The sequence below is a fragment of the Oreochromis niloticus genome, linkage group LG7 (genome assembly GCF_001858045.2).
Source record: "Oreochromis niloticus isolate F11D_XX linkage group LG7, O_niloticus_UMD_NMBU, whole genome shotgun sequence".
Classification (NCBI taxonomy): Eukaryota; Metazoa; Chordata; class Actinopteri; order Cichliformes; family Cichlidae; genus Oreochromis; species Oreochromis niloticus.
In genome coordinates, this window is record NC_031972.2 from 52,839,468 (window position 1) to 52,865,646 (window position 26,179).

Below are 26,179 nucleotides of genomic sequence, written 5' to 3' on the forward strand. Positions count from 1 at the left end.
ATGAAAACGAAACAATCTTGGTGCAGTATTTGGCTCTCAGAGCCATGTTCCTGCCCTTTTCTAGACAAGCTTCAGCTGAAGGGAATGATAAAGACTTTGAGCAATATATAAATACAAGTGCTTAACAATAAGGCAAGTGTGCATTAGAAAGAAAGGGGGAGCACACTGGGAGAATTGCTTCTCTTAATCACCCTAAGTAAGGAGGGAGGGGGCGAAAAAAAAAAAAATCAGGTTTGACACAAGAAAAATCATTAGAGGCCACAGGGGGAGAAACACAGTGGGGTCAGAGACTAGACGTAGCCTAGAGAGAAAAGAAGGAGTGAGTGGTGGGGGGGTCGGGACCCAAGCAGCAGCGCAGGAGAGGAGCATCGGGTGTTGTCGAAGGGATTAGGAGAGAAAGTGGAGACTGAATCAGATATGGGGGAGAAAAACAAATCTGTAGGTGAGTCAATGACATGAGAGATGCTTGTTAGGTCAAATAATCAAAACGGCTCCGACTTGAAGTGACTCAGGGGCCAGATAGCCATGCTGATGGAGACTCTATTTATTTGACTTTGTCAAGGGATTAAGGAGAGAAGCACTCCCCAGACTGCCTCATTGGTTAATCATGACTCGACACAACTTTGAGTGGATACCACTGCAAAAACAAGGTAAAGGAGAGCTTGACAAAATACTTCACAGACTTGCTTTTAAACTGAGGAAAAAGACAAGGCAAAAGGACTTACACTTGATTTGCTTATTGCAAGTGACACCACTGTTGAATGCAGCGCATCTCCTCTGGCCCACTGACCTGTGACCTCCCACTGGGAGCACGTGGAGCTGAGAGGAGGAGCCCTCGTGTAGTAACAGCTTGCACGTTACTCACATCACACTGGTCCCCTCCTCTCTCCTTACAAAACACCATGCCACCCACCTCTGCCACTTTATTCTCTGTCTCCCTGGGGAAATTCGGTAATAGCCTCTCCAGCCGGCCCCGTCACCAGTGATGGGACACCATAATGTCTCTATCCTCACGCCCAGAGGCATGCTCAGTGGGATGTTTTGATGGCTCAAACCACAACTTGGCAGGAAATTTATGCCTCATTACAGGAAGTGGGCCGTATATTCTCCTCATCATAAACATGGTGGCAGGTGTTTTAATTCCAACCCTCAAAGTCTCAAATTGATGTGACTTTTACTATTTAAAAAAAAAAAAAAAAGCAACAAGGCTTATAAGGGCCTTGTTTCACCTCAACTGTATTCAAGAAAGTTTGCCATTACATTTGTAATTCCTATATTTATACAGCTGTAGTAGGAGTATTTACAATAAAAGCCAACCCCTCCTTGTTTTGTATAGTCAAATTAAAAGATCTTTGCTGAATAAAGTCTTGTGCATCAATGACATTTCATCTGGAAATCCAATTTAGCATCGTCTAAACCAGTGACATCTGAGTCGTGCAAACCACACAGACACAAGACAATGCTTGCTCTCGTGCTAGGAAGCTTCTCTATTGGTACCATGTGCACAGTGTAAACACTGTTAATCTGGTCTTCATTAGCCAATAACCAAAGGCAAGTTGGTATGTAGAAAGCGAAAACATAGCTCATAACTAAAAAGACGGCTGGCATGACCTCTGCACTGCGGCAGACTGCTCAGTGTAAAACCATAGATCAGTCTAGCATATCATGCAACCAAAATCCTTTGTGATAGATCTTGATATTAAAGAAAAGAATGGCTTTAGGTGCATAAAAACATAACAGACCTGCTTCTCCAAGATGCGCGAGATCTCTCCCAGAGTTCGGTCCAGACCAGACACTTTGTTGTTGGCCCACTGCCCGCTATCTTGGCCCTGCAACTGCTTCAACAGGTCTTTCACCAACCGCTGCAACCTGAACATAACAGCCAAAAGTTATAAATCTGTTAAAACATCATTCCTTAATTTAGGATTTTCATACCCCTGGTAAAGCTAAAATGTTTAACCAATTAACTGATTAGTCAATCTACAAAAAACAAAACAAAAAGATGATCAAAGAACTCTTCAAGTCAATTTTAGGAACACATTACAAAAACAAATACTAATGAAATAATAAAACATTTACATTTTTTTTATATTTACACTTGAACTATACCTGCACTCTGAATCGTGGTTAATTAACAATAATAATAATAATTATTATTAAAAATAACTGAATTTAAAATCTAAAAGTGAGTGTATCATTTTCCATCTGGGAAAGCCATGTTCCAATTTATTTACAGATTTAAAGATGTGATTGAGAAAATAAGCAATAGATTTTTTTTTTTTTTTAAAAAAGCTTTAACACTACAAACATCAGGGGAAAAATACTAATACAGAAGAAAAATGTCAATTTTTTTTTTTTTTTTTTAAAAGGGAAAACTCCAAACAAAAGAAAACACTTACTTGGCCTTGTATGGGGAGTCAGGGACCTGAGTCTTTGCCTCCATTGATGTCTCATATTCCTTTGCTCTAAAGAGAGAGAAGTAGGAAACAGTACTTGAATCCCAGGAAAAAAGTGTTTGGCCCGTCAGCAACGAACACGAAGGATCAAAGTGTGAGGAGAGAGAGAGAGAAAATACTTCAAACCGACTCTGTTTATTTGGCCTGTCAGCCAATCACCATGTAACTTAGCTTAAAATAATCAGACAGCAGCACTGCAGGGACCTGTGTTTTGCTGCCATCTACTCAAGTCACCAAGGCTTAATTCCCTCTTGCCATTTTTAACAAGGAGGCTAGAGTTCTTTGCTGCCCTCGCTGTCAAACAGTTAATGGGGGTTAGAAGCAATACAACCATGGCTATTAGAGAACTGTCATCTCCATGGCGTTAGCCAACATCTCCAGTCTGAAAAAGGCAAACTTTGTGTTTGTGCATGTTTGTGGGTGAAAATGGGTTATGGAGAGGTCCATTTATCTGTCAATCACACACTCCCAAACATGATAAGTAACTATTGATCAGAGGTTGACAGGGCACCTTCCGGTTAATCGTCTCTACACTGATAGAATCAAACTCTTCCCGGAAGACGATAAGTGGATTTCTCCCAGAAGGCCATACCTGCTCCAACTAAAGTCTGCCCTTGAACACAAGAGATTGTGAAGAGTAGATTGTTCATCCAAAAGACACTGACATTTTCCCCTCACAGTTTGACCAAAATGACTAAAAATCACAGATAGCCAGGGCACAAATTTAAGCAGTCAGAAACTAAACATCAATGCTAATTTTGTATCTATTAATTGGAAGCCATTGGTTTGATCCTCAGCTCCTTTAGTTCACATACAGCATCCTTAGGTGAGATAGTGAACACAAAATTGCCTCTAATGCATTCCAATGTGAATGACTGGGTGAATGTACCTTATAGTGAAAAGCGCGAGCCCATTTAACTGATTATGTTATTTAAAATTAATTTATCATAAAAATCCTTAAGATCAGCTATACTAACAAAAAGAAAAATTACTTACTTAAAAAATAATCATTAGAACTGATTTTCAACAGACCAAGTTATGAGCAAAGGAAAAAAAAAAAATCCCTAAGTGGCCTGATTCTGCGTTCATTCTGAATATGTAGTGATTTTATGTGCCACGTGAGCAGGATAAATAGGTATCACAGACATGGTTTAATAAGGAGTTGAACTATATCCACTCTGTTTGCCATTCATGAGATTACAATATTAATCTGACAGGTTTATATCTAATCAGGTTAAACAGGGAGCAATTGCTACACAATTTATTATAGTCATGTAAAAAATGGGCAATAAATCTTAGTGTTCAGCAATAACGGAGAAAGCCCATTTCTACAGTGTAGGGCTATAAGCACTTCATAATACACGAGATCTCGATTCCTTTTAATTATTCCATTTTGTTTACAGAGAATTTTCTCTACGTTTACATCCAAATCATGGCTCCACTGCAAAACAGACCCACTTTGAGGTCATAACAAGCGGTAAAACCTTTATAAAAGTGACAATGTTTCAATAATTCAATCTAGTCCATTTAGCTTGTCTGTGTATTATTAAGGACATATGTTTTTCCTTTAAGGGAACCTCTTTTTTCTCCCTTTATCTAAGGAATCAGGGTGGTAACACAAGCTAAGGCCATGCTTAGCACCTCATGCAGTTCTCCATACTCTATAAGGCGTGTCTTCATATTCACGTCACTCTTAGGTCCACACAGCCAACAAAACAAACCACAAACCACAAGCAACCAGAAACAGGCAAGAAGCTCATATCTGAGTATCAGTGTGTACTCTGCTTTGAAAGTCCAGAACTCATCCTGACACTGACAGGCTACTTACATTAAATTTTAATAGCTTATTTTCCCTTCCAAAAAATTTATTAGTAGAGGAGTTACGCCAAATAAGTGGGCTAAAGTATGTGTGTGCCACTTTATGACACAACAGGGCTGCATGCAGGCCTAGTTTAAACTCCTGTGAGACACACTCACATTTTACGGACACCATACGGTGTTCCAATAAAACGGTTCATTTCCACCCAGCGGTGAAGCAGCTCACCTTTATGTTTACAGGGGCTCTGTGTTATTTATGACCTCTGAAGGCCTGCTGCCTTTGAGTGCTAGTCTCAGCAGAGCTGGTGCGCGAGTGATGGTGAACAGAGGCAGATCATGTTGTCACTTTTTCAGTACCGCTGAGTCTCACAAAGCCAAAAACAGCAGAGCTGAGAATAAAACATTGCAGTAGAAAGGCAGTCTCAGCCTGTAGTTGCCTCTTTGGAATACCCTTTTCCTTCTGAACTATAAATTATTAAAACAGTGAAAACTCACTTATTGCCAAATTCTCAGCTTAATTGTGATAAGATTTTGGAGGATTGTTAGGTCAGCCTACACTCACAAAACAGCACAAACCTCTGTGATAACAAATGATGACATGTACTCGACCACCACAGCCAGTCGTTTTTCCTCTCTCTCTCTGTTTTTTTTTTAAACTATTAATGACGAAATACTAAGCTATCCAACCTTAAACTTCATGAGTGGAGGTGAATGTGGAGAGAGCAGGAGAAAAAAAAATGTTTAGTAAAATGGATTTCTCATGTTCAGCTATTAACATCACATTATCAGCACACCCTCCATTATACTGTTAGTGGTAAACGGACTGCTCTATAGTGAGTAAAATGCTTGTGCGTCCACATGCACTGACCGGACGTCAGGGTTTGCTAGAGGACCCCTTGAGGACAGGAGGAGCGCGGGGGGGTTCAAAATACCAAAACTACAACACCTGCTCTACTTCGGGAGTCACAGTCGCATCATTACATTGGTATTTTTGTGTGTACATAAAGGCTTTATGCTCTTCCTCTGGCGTGTATCACCACTGTTTTTACATTTAATTACATCTTCAAGCTCAGTTGTAAAAGTGAATATTAAAAGTGAAAAGAATAGTAATGTTTTGATACGGTTCCTGGCCAGTAACGATGAGTCATCAAATTCAGCTTAGGGAATCAGTTTTCAGTGATCAAACATGGAAGATGAGGCATCCAAAGCAGTAGCTAGCAGGATCAAGAGTGTCGTAAAAAAACAAAAAAAAACAAAAACATGTTCAGCAGATCACTTTTTCTTACTGTCTGCATACACATTTGTTGTTAATATGATTTTTCAGCCCCTGACTAAGTTTGATGGACATAATAAGCTGATTTATGATTCATTCATTCTTTTTATTGTGCGACTGCTGTCTTTTGAGGGTATGTCTTACAATCTTCCCAATAATAAGCATCGGTACCATCTCACAGTAAGTATTGCCTGTCTCATCCCTCAATCTCCTTTTTGACAGCCAGCTGGATTGATTGAGTTCAGGTCCAGGTTCTGACACACAGCAGCGTCCTCTCCTATTTGTTGATTGCTATTGATTTTCTTTGATACTTCATTTAAAAATCAATAATTCAGAACAAGAAAAATAGGCATGGCTCATACATACTTGAACATACATCGCTGATACTGAGGAAGGCTTCAGATTTGGCAATGCCATGGCAGTAATTTGGAGGAAAGCTCTTTACAGGTGAAAGCCGGGGACCCACGGATCGATTTGCAGCTTTGCTCCCCAATCACGGAAAGTGGTCATAAATTAACATCATCAGTGTTACCTTGTAGAAAGCCTGGATGCACATAACATCTGTTTTCCATATCCTTGTCACTCATAAAAAAAAAAAAAAAGAGAAAGAAAAAAAAGTCCTGGCTGAGGTTTGTCCTCTCCTGCCTGCGAGAGGGTGGTGAGAAAAACCGAGACCGACAGTAACAGAGAGAAAATGGATGAATTACCTGGAGTTCATCCTGGCGCGGAGCTTTTTGGCCTTCTTTCGTGCCTTCTGCCGCTCTTCTCCATCCTTCACGCTTTCCGAAGAAACGGAGCTGTCCGTCAAAATATCCACAATGTATTTCTTTAAGGAAAGATGCTCCTAGAACACGGAAGAAAAAAAAATAATATCAAAAGCTACTAACAAATTGTTCTTGGATTATTGGTTATAACAAACTCCAAGATCCGCACCAGAAGGAAAATAAGTAATTTTACGCAAGTGCATAACTTCAGCACTCATTTCCCGGAAGGCAGACAGTGTACTTTTACGAAAACAAAAACAAATATGCTAATATAGGTTCCACCTTGTCAGCCGCAACACAACACTACTGCTTGCACCAAATATACTGTACCTGTACAAACAGCAATTAAAGAGTATTTGCTTGCTACTTTTTATGTACAATTTTAACACTCTTCACTTTATATGCAGTAAACTGAAGGAAGGCAAAGACGAAAAGAAAGACTACACTGTCATATCGCAGGAAAAGTAGTGTCTGTGTTTGTTTCTCCTCTATGAGTAGTGAAGATGAGTTCCAAGGGTCTTTTCCTCCCTCAGGATTCTGACTTTAATCTGAATTTGAGAAAAAACAAAAAGACGTCCCCACTTTGTACTTTTTCCTGTGGCCCTAATCCTTTTCCATATTATTAGATGCAACTTGTAGTCTTAAGATTAAAGCCTGAATGTGTTATGTGACACAATGTTGCATACCTCTCAGTAACACCACTGAATACTGTAATTACTCTCAGTAATGAATGCTCTTTTGAAGCCACCTGCCTGCCCACGGACATGCTGAAGGTGGTGTTGCCAGGAGGTGTTGCTTCCTGTCACACAATTATGATATTTCCCCTCATAGACAAGAGAATATAACCCAATTTGAACAGCATGATACATGCGGAAGAAACCAATTACTAAATTACACTGTCATCCAGCACCCCAAAGGATACAATGGCCCCAGACAAAGGGTTTCAGTTATGTAGGCAAGCTATCTTGTGTGATGCCACAGCCTTTGGTCAAAGTTTTTCCTGCACCTGCTCCCTGAATAGGGCTCTTCACCGAGAGGCATCATATGAAACAGTTGTCATTAGTTTGGCTCAAGTGTGCAAAAGCAAAACGAGTGCCACAAAACTAATGACTGAAGCTAAAGGTTTACTTACAGTGTCGACTTAAAGAACCCGAAAACAAAGTTTATAACTAAAGATTCACATGATTTCAACTACAAAACCATGAGAGACTAAGAATGGGACATTCTGCTTCAAATACATATAAAATTGAAAAGAGAGAGAAAGAGAGCGAGAGAAAAACTAAGACACTGTCTTAATGTTCAAGAAAAGAATAAAAGAAATCTAGGCACTTCATCTGGAAGTTTCTTGAATGATTTGGTTTTTTTAAAAGTAACAGACTGTGACTCTAGTTCTAGTTTCTATACAAAGATGAAATAAAACACACCAGTTTAAATTTGACCACACACACAATCACAATATTAAATTCAATTAATATTCCATATTACATTCCTCATTTAAAGTTGAAGCAAGATTTTCAAAGCTTCAAGACTGATTCACTGAAATGAATGTGCCTGTAGTTTCCTCTGATTTGTATTTGCACACCTCTGCCCTCGTTTCACTGATATCACAGGTCACTAATATCTCATGACCGTAGCTATCCCTCGCTTAGAAGACAGCAGCTCCGTAATCTCTCAGAGAGGCCATCCAGTGTACTAGCTGCTCACTTAATGGAATTGCTTCACCAACAGATAAAACACATCTGTTGGAAAAGACTAGTTACATAAAAAGTATCCATTGGGATATAAATTCAGTTTTTCTTTGTTTTGTCGTTTTTTTTTTAAGGTTGTTATGTAAACTTTGTGAATTTAGGATGAGAAGACTTAACAACAGATATTTAACTACCAAAGAAACCTCTGCAACAAAACTACACAAACACTGGTCAAAGGGCATTGCAGCTACACAAGACCACACATTGCCTCTGGTGAGAGAAACTAGATAGTACTATAAACATCTCATCTTCCTCTTGACACAAACTGCCCTTTAACAGATCAAAAAGACAGCCTACAGAAATACAAATTCTACAGGATATGCTCATCCAGTCCATCTTTTCTACCATACAAAGGCCAGCGTGGTAGACTTCCATTTGGCATACACGAACAGCCTTTTCATGCAGTCTCTTTGATAAAGAGATAAGACTCGGCTGCTAGTTGAGCAAATCACACAGTCATAAAAGAAGAACAGAAGTCATACAGAAAGCAAACAAAAAAGCAAATCAACTATTCCTTCATTATCAGGTAAATAATCTTAAATCACTTGAACTACACAAATAAATTCTGGTCGAGAGACTGCTCTTTTAAACAGCAGCTTTGTTGCTATACCTAATCGACAGCACATCTCAAAACCGTGTGTGGTGGGAGAAACTTGCTTCAGCTGGCATTCTGGATATTTCATCAGGCTTCTCTATTTGTGTCTATCAGTACAGCTTCAACAAGTCCTTGAGGACTACTCAGTGCCTCGCCTAAGTCAGTTCTGATACCCGATGCAGCGTGGCGATCACTCTACTCATTGTGCTTGCCAGTCGCTAAAGACAAGAACAGCCTTTCCTCTGAGAAACCTATTTATTAATTGCCCTAGATATAAATTCCTTGGGTTATATGGGTTTCAGATGTTACTTTCATTATATCAAAGCAGAAAAAAAGGAAAGCAATCTCAAGTCCTCTACTCGTATATCGATCCACCCTGTTGAATACAAGTGAATTTTCAATTTAATTCACAAGTCTCTCAGAATGGGATAGAATGAAAAAATATGAGGACACATCGGCTTCTGCTGAAAAACTACGGAGTGACCTCACAGACCTCACAGCACAGTTGGACAAACCATCTTCATTTTAATTAAAAATCCTTCGCTGCAGGAAGAGTTATGGAGCCACAGTGAAAAATAGTTGGCAGCGGTGTGAATGAAATTGTGAAACTGAGCTTTGATATAAATAATATGTGGGGCAGATGAATCTATCCAAACAAAGTCTCTTCACTTTAAATAAGAAAAGGTAATTCTGGACATCTAAATGTTAAATATTAGAGGTACAGGAATGGCTAAAGCCTCAGTCCTGTATTAACACATCTAATACAAATTGTCCAAGCATGACATCAAGATTAAGATGCAGGATATTATGAGGATGACCTCAGCAATGAACTAAATTCTGACTGATTAGTGCTGAAAAATGACAAGGTAAGGTTGTATTAGGATTACTGCTAAAATATTTAGTGAAACAAACAAATACAAGGAATAAGTGTTCATATATAAACTGTTTTCCCTCCAAACCCAAGGTTATGATGCTGTCATAGAAAAAAAAAAAAAAAAAAAAGAAACTGCATTTGGAAAGGAAATTTTTTTTTTTTTTTTCTTTAAAGGAAAGTTATCAATTATGCCTCACTGAAAAAAAGCTTTGAATGAAGGAGCTGCTGAGGCCAAAGGTTCTGCGTACAGCACCAACAGTTGTCACCTTCACAATGAGCTCTACTGAAAAGCCAATCTCATATTGCAGCCTGAGAGGTTACCTTGCATTAATGAGCTGCCTTCCCATGGAAAAGTGCTCCATGACACACAAAAAATAAAAAAGCCTGGAGACAAGAGGGTGATGTCAGTCCTCCACTGAAGCGCTGAACCTTAACTGAGTACATTTCAAGGCTCATTTGTAATCTCACAAAGCCAGCTACAGGCCTGTGGCAGTATATAAGAGGACGTATAAACATCAATAATGACCGTGTCATAAAAGACAACTGCTGTGCTCTTTGTCTATTTTTTTTTTAAAAACATGAAACAGGCAGCAGAAGGGCAATATACTTTGGCAAAGTGAGAGGATGTTTGTTCCCAGCTGGGTGACAGTGATACGCACCACTTCCTCATCGGAGAGCTCCCGTCCCTGGATGCTGCTACTGTCTCGCACGGCCTGTTGGTGCCTCTTGCCCTTGGTGTGGCTGAACAGGTGCACCTCTGAGGTTATCTACAAATACAAACAGAGTGGTCAGAGGTCAGTGCTGTGGACACAATGGAGAAAGAGGCAGGAGAAGGTCAACAGGGCCCCATGTTGCCGTGGTGAAACAGTATACCACAGAGACACATACACTGGGACAAGAACTGCCTCCTCTAAAGCTTAGTTTAGAAAGGGATTTATTATCATTAGTTCAAGCAACCCATATACTCTGCTATAGTAGATTTGTACGACTGACTGTTCAAAAATACTTAGCATATTTTGGGTCTTGGCGTAACCCCTAGGTTCATTCACTAAAATAAGCCAATACCAATGGATGACGATCTTGGGGCTGACAATGATCAGAGCAATTGCCATACATTATACTGCAGTGATATACTTTTGTATCTCACTTAATTGTTCTGGTTTTTATTATATAAACAGAACTTAGGGCAACCATGTACATACAAGAAAAAAAAAGAAAAGCAAGCTGATGACAACAGTTGACTCATCACAGATTGCTGACTAGCTGTAGTGGATGTTTGAGAAACGGGAACTAGAAGAGACAGGTGTACAACAGCCAATGTTTTCCTGCCATTTCTGGAAACAGGCCCATTTGGAATGGTTTGTGTTTAATATCATTAAATAAAGTGCTTGCTGCTGACCCATCTATGATCCCTGGTGTCAGATGCTGGCCAAGGTCATCTAACATTTTAACAAGATTCCTTCTCCCCCCACCCCTCCTCCATCCTCCCCTTTATCTGATGCTGGTTTGAAAACTCAAGGTGTCCCACCCTTGTTTTGGTGGCAGCCAGTTAATCAGAGATAAATGTGTCTGCTTGTTGCCTGATGCTTCAAAGAAAGAAAGGAGGAAAAAAAAGGCATAATCATGGCCAGTCATAAATCTGTGTTTAGGAGACTGTGTTTAATCGGTGCTGTTAAATCCTCATTTAAATGTGGCCTCTTTCAAAACTCCTCTGAATCACCTTCAGGTTAGTAATTCTATACAGCCTGTCAAATGTGGTCTTTTTTTTTTGCTTTCCTCATGTTTATATATAGCAAAGACACATAAATATATTAGTTCAGGAGATTAAAATAAAAATATTTAAGTTAATTAGTAAAGCTAGTTGTAGAGTTAGTTAATAGTTCGAATACTGCATTAAATATTAGTGAAGTACTCTAACTGATCCAGAGACTGATTGGAAACTTTACATACCACAACTCCACACAGTGAACACTGTTTCTTGCGCTCATATGGTGTCAGTTTAGGTGCATAGTCTGTGTTAGCATGTCGACCACTGCTGAGCTCAGCAGCCTTTTCTTTCCTCTGTTCGATTTGCTCCATATGCCTGCGGCTGCTCTCATCATGCTATGGAAGAAACCAAAACCCGCGGGTCATACGAGAAACATGGACTCTTGTCTAATGTTCGTTAAAGAAGCAAGGTGGCGGTGTATAAACTTACCTTCATCTGAATTTTCTTCTGCAGCTCCTCCATGGCTTCTTGTTGAGCAGCACTGAGAGCAGCCAGACGCTCCTCTCGGTCTCTGCAGATGGGACATAAAATGACAAATAAGTGCATCTAAAAGCAAGTCTCAACAGAGAAAACATCTACAATCAAACACTTAAATATATAATTCATAAAAATATCTATACACTTTGCTGGGCCACTTAAAGTTGTGGTAAGCTGTATTCCGCTTACTGGAATAATTTAGCACCTCCTCCAATGTTTCATTGTGAGCAGGAAACACTGCACAACTATATCAGGACAGTTTAGAAAGTCACAGACAACTGACCCTGTATGAAAGTCTCGTCCTGGGCTATTGATTGGTGACTAAAGAATAAAAATCAGGTATCTCGCAATTTAAATCTTAAACCGCCCCCTCAAAAGGGGACAAAAACTAAGTCTTCCACTCATGCTGAAGTGATTTGGAAGTACAAACCTCGCTCTTTCCCGTGCTGCATCCTCTCGTGCTTTCTCCTTTTCCTGCCTCTGCTGTTCAATACGAGCCTCCTGCTCCTTCCTCTTCATCAGCAGCTCCTCCACTCTTGCCTGTCGCTCTGCTTCCAGGACCCGCTTACGCTCCTACACAGGAGCGGAATAGAGTGGGAATTGGTAATTTAAAAATCGTATTAGAGAACAAAAATGAAGGCAAAAAAGTTTTTTTTTTAAATCACCTGCACAGCCTCATCTCTGGCCTGCTTCTCCTCCTGCCTCCTTTGTCTCTCTTCTTGCAGTTCATTAAGGCGTTGCTCATATTCACTTAACTTGGCAAGGGCATCGTGCCTTTTATTTTGGGCTTCCAGGGTGTTGATGAAAGCAATTTCATTCACCTGCAAAAACACATCCTTGAATGACAATATGAAAATATATATATAAAATGCATGACTGCAAGAGATCCGCTCTTAATACCTTGGCCTCCTCTTCTTGGGCTTTCTTCACAATAGCCTGCAGTTGCAGCTCCCTCTTAAACTCGGCATGCAACAGTTTTTCCTCCATCATCCTCCGCCGCTGCTCCAACAACTCCTCTTTCCATTTCCTCACATCTTTTTCCTGCAGAAAGTGAAAAGCAAGCAGCATGAAAAATCCAGTGTATTCTTTAAGACCAAACAGACAATAGATTCCTGACCGCTCGGTTTCTAACCTCTCTCGGTGTGTTCACGTGGGGATTAATGAGACTAAACACCACTTCATGGATTTATGTGGTTAACCTGAATTATTCTGGGACTCACTCATCTTGCCATGGCTGAGAGTACAAAAACAAACTTCATGAAAGTCTGTTGATTTTGGCCGGGAGTCTCCATTACGACTGCCTGTGGCCAGCTGGCCTAGATGTGACTGGAATGGGTTACAATATTTGGTGATTCTATCGGGCAGTGTGCTGACAGAATCTCTCGCTGCGAGCCAGGGTAAGCTTAGCTTGCATGGAGCTTCTTCACGGTGCTTTCCGTCAAGTTCATGCAGACTTACTCACCCTCTCCAACAGCTTCTGCAGTTTGAGCGTCTTTTCTTCTCTGAGTTTGTCCCTCAGCTGCTGCGCCTTCAGCTGTTTCTCCTCATGTTTCTTCTTTGACTCTGCAATGGTCCTGTCAAAAATATGGAAACGCATCATTCATCTCTTTCCCTCTCCTTATCAACAATGTGGAAGGCAGACGCAGACCCTAACAGACACCTAGGGCCTGTTTAGACATTCTGGGTGGTAAGCTAAAAAGAAAGAGGTCAGACACAGTAAGTGAGCCTTTGATTTTCCGGATGCAGGGATCAATCCTTGTCAAAGTAAGGGGAGGGGAGAGGGCTGCTAAAGAGTAAACTTGGGTGCTGTTCAGGAAGGCAAAAAGAAAAAGACTGAACTGTGCTGATGTTGTTAGTTTGAGTTATGAAGTGAGCCAACTAGCCGGGAAAAAAAGAAAATGCAATATATCATGCGGTACCTTTTACGTGACGGTGAGGACAATTTCTCATGCATGTGGATGCCGTGTCCAGGAGGCCGAGCGGGCTCTTCCTCTACCATGTCGCCCCATGATGTAGTCTGCCGCCATGGTTCCCGAGCTACAGGAAGGACAACAAAAATAGACTTGAGTGCAATGTTTACCTTTACAAAAAGTGTTTAACTCTTAGATGTTGCCTTTCATACCATCGTAATCCGCCAGCATGTCATTCCAATCTATATTAGCTCCACAGCTTCCATTACCGATGCTGGCCTGTGGTAAATATTTGAGGGGTTTTTTTTTTAAATAGTAGATTCATAATAACAAAAAAAACGTTGTAAATACCATTTTTAATGATTGTCAAATCAAAAGTACCAAACATTCAAAAGCATAATAAAAAACATGATCTTACAGAGAAGTCACTTTCATTGTCAGTCTCCAGGTCATTGTTCTCAGCCTGAATCTCTCTTGTCAACTGCTCCTCCTCAGCAATGGCACTGGCGATTGCCTCTTCGTTAGCCTTCTCCAGCCGGTCTGCCAGCTCCTCTTTCTTGGCCAGGACCTCTGCCATAGACTGGGGCTGAACAGAGAGCACAGATTCCACCTCACACACATTTCACATTCCATAAATGTTAAAACTATCCCACTGTACACCAAATACAACTATTTAATATTGGTTTGCACTGAACGTTTGGTTCAAATACTAATTTTCTGTGTTGATTTGAAAAATAAAAGTTGCAGAATTGCTTACTCTTTAATCAAAAATAGCACTGAAGAAATATAAGTGGTTAGATTACATGAAAGCTATATTATCAAATATCTCTCCAGCACTCTAGCATCATAACACTATTTTCCTGAACTATTCCTGAACCACGAGATATACTGCTTCAATGAGTAAATGCTATTAAATACTAAACAAAACAGGGTCACTGTTTGTTATTGAAGAAAAGCATTCATGAGAACACCAGTATATATTTTAATAAAGGTCATCTTTATCTTTAGCTTCTGTAAAGGTGATTTGATTTGTCACTGGAACCAAATATAAGGGTGGATAACATACCAACCCAATCAAAGTTTGTACCACACAATCACCACAATTCTGACAAGTGAGGAAGCATCCAAAATACATGCATGGCACATTAACAGTGAGGATGAAGAGATGGTGGAAGGAGGCATGGTTTTGCTCTATGAAACTGGCAGTTTATTTAAGGGTTTTATGTATGAGGAATTGAGGTATTATTGTGAAAATAAGGGTTTATTTCAGGGCAGGAATTACTCTAAATCAAGTGTAAACTAACAAATAAGACGCTTCTCAAAGGGATCTGCATTTTGCAGCAGTATACACGAGTAGTTTTCAGTCTTCAGTGTAGGTATACCAGTATTCTGCAAAAGATCAGACTAGTTAATATTCAGACTAAGTGAAGGTTCTACATAATATAAATCATATTTAAATGCAAATTCATCCTTTATTAAATGGAACTGTGTGTTTGCATTCTCCAAATGAGGAGAAAAGAAAAGAAAAGACAAAGCCTGAAGCAGAAGACAACAGTAATTAAAAACTTTATACTAAAATAAATAAATAAATAATTCAGTTTGTGCAGCATTTTGTGTTCAATAAAACTCGGTTGGAGTAGGTTGAATACAATCTACATCTACACACAACTATTCTTAACAGTGAATGGTACTACAACAACACTACACAGAGCTATATACTCTTGCCTGCACATTTGGTCTGGAGGTCTCTTAAGATTGACTTTGTTTAGGCGGTGAAAGACCCTTGGGGACCCCTGCCCTCCCAGCCCTCCCCTCCCTCTGCTCCTCCATCTCTCAGCACTCACAGTAGAAAGCTCTGTGGGGTCCAGCACACTCTCCAGTTTCACCACTGCCATGGGAGTCTCAGCCTGTCCTGCAGCAGATGTGGCCATGCCCTGTGACGTGCCCCCCTCAGTCCCACTGTCCCCAAAGGCCAACTGTGTACTGAGGCCATCCGTCTGGGGTGGATCTAGTGATGTGGCGAGGGTCACGACAGAAACTGGGACTGATAAGGTAATTTCTGGTGGTGAGGTTATGGATGGGGTGTGCTCTGGGGGTTGGAATGGGGTAAGGGCTGCTATGGTGGGAGGCACGTCTTCACAGGGTGCGTCGACACACTGCCCCGAGCCTTGTGCACTCTCTGCTGGGGGCTGCACCGACAGTCACACACACACACAAACACACGCAAACTCAATTAAAGACATGCATATATAAAGCAATTCATGAAAGAAATACAAAAATAAAATAAAACCAAAACAGTCACTATTCAACACACAGCTGAAAAACAAATCATGCAAGGAAGCTGGAACCGACATGCCCTAAATATCCACTTATGATTAAAATAAACAAAGAATTTAGATAGCTATAACACACCCTTACCAAGTGTGTCTTGATGCATTGTCTGCGTATTTATTTCATGACAGTGAAGATGGGCTTTATGCCTCTGAAATGTCAGTGCGCAATCAATCGTTTCAAAGTTGATATCCCCGTCTCGACAGTCTGTCTATGAATACCATCAAGCCCAAACAAAAACAAATACGGCTGATAAAATGGTCTAGTGTTACAATACACGCTTATCATGAATAATTGATATACAGGGACTGTTCGGGCAGAAAGACGTCACAAGGTACTAAACATTAGTACCTCCATTATTTGTCCATTCTCTGGACCTTCAACCTCCTCTTGTGGCTCAGGCTCCAAAGGGATTTGCTGCTTGGTGTCTGTCCGACTCACGTCCTTGTGCTGGGGACACTCGGGACGGAGTTGCTTATTTGCTTGTGGTGGCACACGCGACTGATTACCCTTGCTGCTGTCCTGTTTTGGGGTGACACTAGCCAAGACAGGACTGACCTTGGCAACCATGGCGGCAGAGCGAGGTTTGGCAGTGCGTCCTCGCTGTACCGTTTCCCAGCCTTCTGCGTCCTTTTTACCTGTGAACACACAAGGTGCTCCGTAAATCAAGGAGAAGATTAAACTGCACTCTCTTTTAAGTACAGAGTGAAGTGTGATTTTATGAGGGGTTTCTTACCAGGTTTTTCTGCCTGGGATGTTGTGGGTTGACTGGAGCCAAGGACGGACTGAGTGCACTTTACTCGGTCTGCCCAGCTGGGGCCTGTGTGAGAGTGCCTGGTTGCAGGAGGACCACTGAATAAGATACATACAGAGCATGCATCAGAACAAACAAATGGCCATTAAACTCAACAGGTACAATCCCCTCCTTCCATGTCTGAGCAGCTCCTACTGTATTGCCTGTCTGTAAAGCTTCAGCAATCTTAAGAAAGCGTCTAGCCAAAGCATCTGAGTACATTCCACTGTGAGATAGCAATGGACGTATTGGACAACAGGCCTCCGTCATGATCAATATCCATTTCCTGCAGCATCAGATTACAGAGCGGTGCACATATTGAACCGATGCTTCAGCAGTCTTTAACTGACACCTTCCACTGATTCTGCGGCCCAAGAGTGAGACACTCAACAAATTGCATTAAACAAATGCTTCATTGGCTGTCTTGCTAGATAGTCTGCACTTCCTAACCTCTACAAAAACAACCATAATGCATCATAGCAAATATTGATTGGTGAATCACAGGATGCCTTATGATACAATGCTAGACTGGAAACAATAACAGGTAAAAGCTTACCCAAAGTTGAGGGCACGACGTGCACCTGGCGTAGGTACCATTCTGTCTGTGGGGCTTGGCATTACATGACGTCCCGGAGACATCTTACGCACCTCCCAGGCTAAAGAAGTTGGCCTGAACAAAAGTGAAAGTTCCATGCATCACTAAACTTTTTCTAGTTGCCAAACACAAAGACTTGACTCACACATTTGTCAAATCAGTCAGATGGTTGATTCACTTGTAGCAATGTATGCAATAAATGAAGCATGTAAAAGTTCCAGGTTGTTCTATTGATTAACAGCCTGTTTCAAATTTACAGCTGCAATGGTCACTGTGTTAAAGAGAAGCCAATAAACTCCTGGATCTCTTTGAATTAAAGCCAAGGCTATTGATTCATTCTGTTTGTGACTCAAAGCCAGGGACCGGACACCCACACTTCTGGTTCCACCTCAGGGAGCAATTCAAAGTGAGAAGAGAATGAGAATGAAAGAAAAACAAAAACAATGGACCTCATTTTGGAAATGCCCCTTACTCTGACCAGAAAACAGCACCGTTCAACAGTACTGTCGGATTCAGGAAAAAAAAAAAAAAGCACACAAACCAATTTTGTTCTGACAGAACTGTGTGTATGTTAGTAAATCAAAATCGGACAAGCTTGTGTTTCACATCTACAATCTGCATGCTGCCATGCGCCTGTTGGTCTATATAAGAACACAAGTTTCCCTAAGTGGATTTCCTTGGGAGTGACATATTGTGCATTAAATATCTGGAAGGTTTTGTGCCCTTCATTTTCTCTGGTCTTTGTGTTGGTAAAAACTAGGATTGAAAGGGTTGCACACTGAATATATTCAATGGAGGGAGGGAGGAGCTAGCATACACATTTTCAGTTAATATACTATGTTCTAAACATGCAGTTTAATTCCTTATTATTGTTTATGAACAATTTTTTTGGCTTCACTTGCTTTGGAAAACTGTAAATAATAACTAATAAGACACCAATACTATATCACAGTTCAAATAGGAGTCTTTACATTTTTTTGACACAGGCAAATCTAAATTTCCTCATAAAATAATGTACCAAATGTGTTTGCACACAGAGTTGTGCACAAAATGTACGTCTAGTTTACAGTCAGATTGTTCGTGAGCAATGCTTGTGAATGAGGTCTACTGAGAAAGTGAAGAGCATCTTAAAATTACCTGTTCTGAGCATCTGTTTTCTCCAACTTCTCCTGAAGTTGGATCCAGTCTATGAGAGCTTTGAAGTCCCGTACATAGTTGTCCAGCATCATCAACACCTCCTGAAGACAGCAGGTATAACAGTACAGAGAAACCACAATTTAGAAAACACAAAATACCAATAATGAAAAAGAAATACTAAAAAAATACAGCGCACAAAATACACTGACGTTTAAAATAAATAACTGATGCATGTGTCCTCAATAGTTGCTCAACACTAAAAGCATCTTTAAATCTTCTTACATATACCTGCAAACACCAAGTAACATCCATTGCAGTGTCTGCTGTAAATTGTGCAAACTACAAAGCAGAAGTCATAGTCATATTTTTCTAAAGGGTTATTTAAAAATATCATTAGCTGATTTCGATCTGAGTGTGCAGTCAGAAATTTTGAATTCACTGATTCCAGCGTTTCGGTACATTTGAGTATACTGAACATATATTAGTGACTAAAATAAGATATTTCAGTGTGGTACCATGGGCCCCGGGAAATAAGGTTTGGCATTTTTAACCCTTTTGTGACACTTTATTATCAAAAGGATAAACTGAAAAAAATACAGTCTTTTTATTGTCTTCTTCACAGATTTTTTTTTCCTAAAAAATTAAATATTAAGAGGAAAAATGTGCTTAATAAATTCAAAACTGACAAAAGAGAACTTGCAAAGTTTTGCTAGAAAGCAGTAGCTGACCCACAAAGTTTCAATGAATGTTAAGAAAAACACTTGACTGAAAGCTTCAAGAACAATGAAGGCAAATTCCTTTTAACAAATGCCCATTATCTGCACTTGTACTCAGCCAGTGTTAGTTACTCAGAGGTGGTAGGCTGTGGAGGGTTTTTTTTTCTCCCCAGAGCTCTAATGAAACAGACACAACTGATTGATGGGGAGCATGAAGGGAGTGGTAATTGAGAGTAAAGCTTCACAGTGCTTTTAGTTAATAGACAAGTCAGTCCAGTGAAAGATGCATTGAGCAGGTTTGCTGATTAGGGCTGGTTAACAGCCAGTGTCTACTGCTGTTGCTCGCTTCATTTGGTAATGAAGGTTTGCTGTGCATTTGACAGCTAAACCAACAGTGAGTGAAAGCACCATAAAGCAGAGGACAGAGAACAGACACGCTTAGCCAAAAATAACCACCAAATAATAATTCATGAGAAATGGATTTAACCTTCACGAGGCATTGTCATAAAGCAAGACGGCCAGTAAAAGCTTGTGGTCCAAACAAAAATGATCATCCATTTCATGTTCAGTCAAGGTCAGACTTATTGACTTCTGGGAAGGAAATATTTTATAGTTCGCATTGTCTTGTTTTTTTTGTTTTTTTTAATTTATTTGAACGCCAGAAGTCCAGAATAGCCGGTTTCTGTCCATGTACACAAATTAGAAAATACAAGTCTTAACTGACCTCAAAGCAAGAAAAATACAGAGTATGTTTCTTGCCTGTACTGGGTGATAAAAAGTTAAAAATGGGTAAAATGAGCAGTTTGTGTGAAGTAATTAGAACTGAGGTTGTGGGGATTATGCTTAAACACACAGGAATCATTCTGCTGTATGGACAATTACCCTGTAAATGGAAAACATTAGGTCAGGGCTAGTTTTTCTCCCTACATTCCCCTCAAAATTACATAAAGTATTACAGTAACAGAGCTGCGGCAGAGAATTACTTCCTGATAATGATTGTGTTGATGTTCATAAGTTTTTAGGTGGAAAAAATGGTGAGCTGTTTGTGTGAGAGAGTACACATGCTGATTGCCCACAGCTACACCAGGGGATTGTGGCTGGGGGCTATCAGAGCACTCTGCTTCCCCTCCAGATGACTCCATCATTTATCAGTGTCCATTAAGCCCAAGCTGGGTGGGATGGGGGATTATGAACAGCGCCCAGCTTCATGGCCATTAGACAGCATTAGCGTGTCGAGAGATATAGTGGTATGAGAAAGGAAAAAACACAACTAGCAGCTTGTTGTCTGACACAGGACACATGACAGCGTGCTGATCACACCGCAGGGAGCTGCACTGTGGCAATGACAGCGAGCCGACCACACCAGAGGGCTGTGGTACTGACCGCAGACCGTTACCAGGACAATGATCAGCATAATGCAGCACGGCAGAAGAATCAATGACTGGTACTATCACGCCCATACGCTCTGGAGCGACATATCAGTGCTACCAAAATACACTTCTGCAAAGCAGAGAATCAGAAATGTTGGTAGTTTATGTCAAAGAGCGGAAACCGCCAAACCCTGTTATTAACATGCATACGTATTGTTTACAGTCAGTCATCAATATTATTCATGCCAATGTGAAGAGAGAGCCCTGTGATAATTGTCTCACCAGCAAGCCTTCAGAGAGGCCCTCTGACATTGAGCAGACTCGAGAGGAATGTGAGATGTTTGTCATGCTTTCAATGTCCCCCTCTAGTGTTCACAAATCATACGACATTTCAAACTTGCTAAAGACATTTGTACTGTCAGGACATAAACCCAGTGATCCCAAAACTAAGATCAGCATTCCTATGTGGACCTTTTTTCCACCCATTTTTCTTTCTTTTTTTTGCTCCTCGATGCAGACTAACCTTGCATTCTAAGACGCTCTGATCAGATTCACAAGTGACGTAAATCTCATCCACAGCCCGACGCAGGTTGTCAAAGAGGAATGCCCAGTAGCGCGCTCGCAGGTCCACCTTTCGGGGCTGTCTGACTTTTGTGGGGCTCTTCTCTGGCCCCTTTTCCAGCAAAGCTCCAGCTGTGCCTTTATTTTCCACGGCAGCATTCTGTGGAGAAAGAGCAAACTGAAAAGCTCCATCTTTCCTCTACCGTTCATAGCTGCTCTGTAAGGATTTCTCCTGACTAAGGCAACAAACATAGTTGTCATAGCGCCAAGATAACAGCAAATATGATGGAAACATTACTTTGAACTACCACTTTGAATGCAAAAACTACAGAAAACACCATGAGCAGAGTGCCACGAACAATAAAAGATAACATTTAGGAAAATGGCAAGAATATTTTTTTTTAAAAATGTAAACATACACATTATCGCAGTATCTTGACACATTATCTGTACTTAAGACCAAAAGTAAAACACAAAGTACTCCAGTTTATTAATGAGTCCCTTTATAACAGTATGGTATGCTTTACTTTTATGCTTTAGTTTATTTATTTGTTTTATTTCAATATCCAACTCACAAATTTACAACAAATACCACTTCAAAGCTTTTAATAAACACTTACTGTTTAGTGATTAAAAACAAACAAACAAAATAACAACAACATTAAACTAAAATTTGACAAATTGTTAAAAAAAATAAATAAAAATCAAATTTGAGATCTGCAGGTAAAGAAGTTTGGACAGTAGCGCAATACCTTCTCATAATTGGGAATCTGATAAGGAAATTACTTCTGACTGAGCTCAATTAATCTTTTGTTCTGAAAATCTCCAGTGTCCAATAAATAAAGAATAAGATATATTATAAATTTTACCTCACTGCATATTTTTGGTTTTGAAATGACAGCATACAGCAGCACACTATTTTCAAACAGCTACTTGCACTAAATAATGAAGATTTCCAACTAAAACCTGATCAGTTTAAAATAATGATAAAAACTAAATGTTAAATGAGAAACTTTGACTGCTGAAGCACTGACATCACAGTGAGCTGAATTTTTAACATCATGTCGCTGAAGTTGTTGGGAAAGCACAAACACTGACTGCACAGCAGTGTTACAGAGTCATGCTACTTTTACCTCATTACTGGGCTTTTTTGTATGGAAGCCCACTCACAAAGAAACTAACATCATTAAACATTTAACAGTCCAGTTGATGCAATAATCTCTTGTATTGGTTTGCCAAATTTCAGTTGCATATGAGAGAGAAGTACACACTGTGAAGGCCCATCAGAGCACTAACTTGAGGCAGATTTTGGTTGCATCCAGGAGAAAAATATTAAAGGACTTCATACACAATTTTAAAACAGTACTTTGCCTTTTGTCCCTCTTTTTGACCACCTCTTCCTCTTTGACATAAACATGAATCCCAAACCAAGACTGCAAATAAGGGGAGTTACACAACCACCACAGACACGCTTGCATAGAGTTTGTTTTTTACGGTTTCAGTGGCATGAGGCAGACGACAAAGATGAAATAAGTTAGTAAAAAGTGCCCTCTAGTGTTAAAGGACGGTATTCCAACCTGCTTTTTATTCCGTTGTTGTCCAGAATTGATTCTCTGAGACCTGGAACTGCCACTGGAGTTGCCTTTGGACTTTGCTAAGTAAAGAAGAGAGAAAACAAAACAAAACAAAAAATAAAAATAATGAGGCTTGCATTTAGATAGTGGATAAATAATCAGAGCTTAAATCCAGCCAACAATGAATATATAATTGTTGTAACAAATAAATATGTCAGATATTTTTAAAAAAAAAAAGAGAATCATTGAGAAGTGAACAACAAAATAAACACATCATTGTAAATGATTAATTATCGAGTTGCAGAAGATTATGTAAGCCTTATGTTAAACATAAAGATTACAAACATAAGATTCATGTGCAATTTGAAAAGCTGGACCTTAATTCATCCTCAAACTTTGGAGCAAAAACAAGGCCTTAAATAAATAAAACTGAACTGAAACTGAACTGAAAATGAGAAAGTGGGTGAGCATGTTGAGTGGGTTTCTCAGAAGGGTTAGGATTAGAAGATTTCAAAGACAACCCCCCCCCCAACAGTTAACAGAATTTTTAATGAATAACATATAAAATGCTGAACAATATTGGCAAAGACAGATGGGCCGTGACCCCAGGATGGTTATCACCTTTAATGAATTATCCACAACAACATCAGCAGCATCATAAATTAACAGCATAAAGAAAAAATTTCCTTTGCATTAAAACTACCAACCTTCCTCCTCTTTGCTCTCTAGAGGGACGCTCCAGGCAATGAGGTTTCGAGCAGCACGGCCCTCTTCAGCAACTATCTTTCGCACTTTGTCATGGCTGTTGGAGCGCTGAAATGAAGCCTGCAGGACAGACATAACACTCAACACATTAAATCTGACTGGATTTTCCTCTTCATTTTATTCTCGACCTAACAAAGGATGAATCAGAGTGTTAGTCACATTATTTGTGCCAGCAACATCTCTCAAAAAACTTGGGATGGAGGCAACAAAAGGGTTGAGGGAGTTTTTCAGAAGTAAAGATGGGCAAAGGTTCAATCTGGAGAAGTGCGTGTGTGTGTGTCACAAGGCTGGAAAATCAGTACTGGCCACCGTGACCTTTGGACCGTCAGTTGGCACTGCATTAAAAATGTGTTTTATTCTTTTATAATGATCACTGGATGCATTCAGAAAAACTTCTAGAAATCACTGTCTAAACACAGCTCACCATACCATCCACAAATGCAGGTTAAACCTCTTCCACCATATTCTATGGGCTAAAGCTAGAAAGATGATGATAAACCACACACAGTAGCCATTAAAACAGCATGGCTTCATAGCTGAAGAGTCTGGGCCCTGAACTGGCCTGCCTGCACCCCAGACCTTTCACCACCAATACAATAAAGATGACCCAGGACTCTTGAGCAGCTAGAATCCTGTATCAACAAGAATGGGATGACACTCATCTCAGAAAAGACAACAGCTGATCTTCTCAGTTCCCAGAAGTTTATGGACTCTTGTTAAAAGAAGAAAAGATGCTACATATTGTCAAACATGTTCTTGTCACAGACTTTTTTTGTTGCGATCACAAAACTACGTATTTTTTTTCTTTATAAAGTACAGTAAGTAATTTGTGATGTTATTTAAACGAATAAAACCCAAAGCAAAACATTTTGTACTCATAAATATACACTGATTAGTGTGTAATGACATCTTCTAACAAATTAACATGTTCTCATAAACTTAGAAGTAATCTAGTAATACTTCAGACATGCGACTGGTTTGTGTAAGTCACGATGTTTTCCCGCCATCTTGAATACTATAGCTGAGGTGAGCGTCAGCATTCTGGCTAATCACATTTTATGTGAGACCGGCCACATATGTAGTTCGCTCCATAAGTTACTTTTAATTTAAAAACCACAAATAGCACTTTCAAACTATACATCGCCATTTAACATCTGTACATGTAAATTTTTATCAACTCTTTCTCAGTATGCTTTTATCCTCCTCGACCACTGCTCCGTCCATCATTCCACCTCAGCGTCTTTCTCCTCACCTAAAACCTAATCTCCTGAATTAAAGTCAGGGCTCGAACACAGGAAAATGGGCGTTAACGTGCTCGTTTATTCCCGATATTATTGCAATTACTTATTGCCAGCAAATTAGACATGCAACGAGCCAGAGAAAACAACAAACAGCTGGTTGTAAGCTAACATCGTGCCAGCTAATGTTAGGCTTGAGTGTCCAACGACAACAACAACGAACCCCCCCACCCCCACACACACTTTCTCTCTAAAAAACAGCTTGATTACATTCTCACATCATATGAAAGTTTATTTTCCCAAGTATGTTAGATCCACTTCAAAGAAAGCTTCACTAACAAGGGAACAGCAGTACGCTAAAGTTCAGCATATCCTCAACAACTCACCACAACACTGATGTCATCAGTCAGAATTGAGCATCACTAACTCATCAACTCACATCAGACTAATCGTACAGGTATAGCCTCCTCCAAAGTAAATAGACATGGACACTTGAGGTAAACGTCTGACTGGTGGCCTACACTCAGTAGAACAAAAGCCAGTGTTGTTTGTCATACAGTGGCCACCACAGCTAGGATTATGCATTTTAATTGGAGCAGTAAGAAATCAGAACTGCTATTGCAATCTACTGTCATCTAGTGGTGAGATTTTACACACTGTACTTTTAAAATGGCACATTTTCTCAGTTCAAACATTTGCTATGTTTTCTATCTTCTAGTGTGAATAAAACATGGGTTTATGACATTTGCAAATCCATGCGCTCTCTTTTAATGTACATTTCACAAACCTTGTTCAAATTGGAGCCTGCACTGCCTTAATTTATTATATAAGTGAATATAAAATAAGTAAACATTCACAGCTTAAACTAAATAAATAAAATATGTTTGTGACCCACTTTTTATGTTCAGCATAAATAGAATTGTAGATAACATAAAATACATACTGACTAATTCTCACCCAATTCTTTCAACAATAATAGTTTTATGAGCAATGAGCAGGCCTGAAGCCTAAGTACTGTTGCTATGGTTACTTCAGTTTTAATACACCTCAGACACTGATTTTGTTCAGCCGTTAAAACAGTGTTCAGCAGTACAATGTGTTTTCATTGCCCCAAAAATCAAAACAAAACGGGCAAAAACACTCAAACAAGGAAATCAATGGTACTTTATGTTCATTCAGTGCATTTTCTGCAGATTTTTACATCAAACAGCAAGCAAAAGATACATTTACACTTAAATAGCAATTTTAAAATTTTGCCATAAAAGCTCTGATTATGTTGCTATGATATAAAAGTGTATGGAAGCGGTCTACAGGGTCATACTCTGACAAGGAACAGCTAGAGGCTGAGGCTCTAAACCCGTTCTGTGCAAAGGATGCATCATGGTTGACCTACACATTGAGTATGCATCAGTGAAC

At 39.8% G+C, this 26,179-nt stretch overlaps 1 protein-coding gene across 4 annotated transcripts in view; it reads right to left on the reverse strand.

Moving 5' to 3' along the window:
• scaper (S-phase cyclin A-associated protein in the ER) overlaps positions 1–26,179 on the reverse strand; it is a 56,705-nt gene that overhangs the window by 27,440 nt on the left and 3,086 nt on the right. For 3 of the 4 annotated variants that reach the window (XM_005470739.4, XM_005470738.4, XM_025908905.1), the window contains 21 exons: positions 23,468–23,585; positions 22,764–22,840; positions 21,149–21,346; positions 18,540–18,640; positions 17,364–17,477; positions 16,751–16,866; positions 16,366–16,652; positions 15,528–15,872; positions 14,102–14,269; positions 13,896–13,962; positions 13,693–13,810; positions 13,236–13,347; positions 12,674–12,814; positions 12,439–12,594; positions 12,204–12,346; positions 11,726–11,807; positions 11,479–11,631; positions 10,188–10,295; positions 6,255–6,391; positions 2,400–2,465; positions 1,743–1,869 (listed from right to left, as the gene is read on the reverse strand). In XM_005470739.4, coding sequence (XP_005470796.1) covers positions 1,743–1,869; positions 2,400–2,465; positions 6,255–6,391; positions 10,188–10,295; positions 11,479–11,631; positions 11,726–11,807; positions 12,204–12,346; positions 12,439–12,594; positions 12,674–12,814; positions 13,236–13,347; positions 13,693–13,810; positions 13,896–13,962; positions 14,102–14,269; positions 15,528–15,872; positions 16,366–16,652; positions 16,751–16,866; positions 17,364–17,477; positions 18,540–18,640; positions 21,149–21,346; positions 22,764–22,840; positions 23,468–23,585 — 2,934 coding nt within the window. The remainder of the gene's footprint in view (positions 1–1,742; positions 1,870–2,399; positions 2,466–6,254; positions 6,392–10,187; positions 10,296–11,478; positions 11,632–11,725; positions 11,808–12,203; positions 12,347–12,438; positions 12,595–12,673; positions 12,815–13,235; positions 13,348–13,692; positions 13,811–13,895; positions 13,963–14,101; positions 14,270–15,527; positions 15,873–16,365; positions 16,653–16,750; positions 16,867–17,363; positions 17,478–18,539; positions 18,641–21,148; positions 21,347–22,763; positions 22,841–23,467; positions 23,586–26,179) is intronic. The other variant, XM_025908906.1, reaches the window with a different exon arrangement.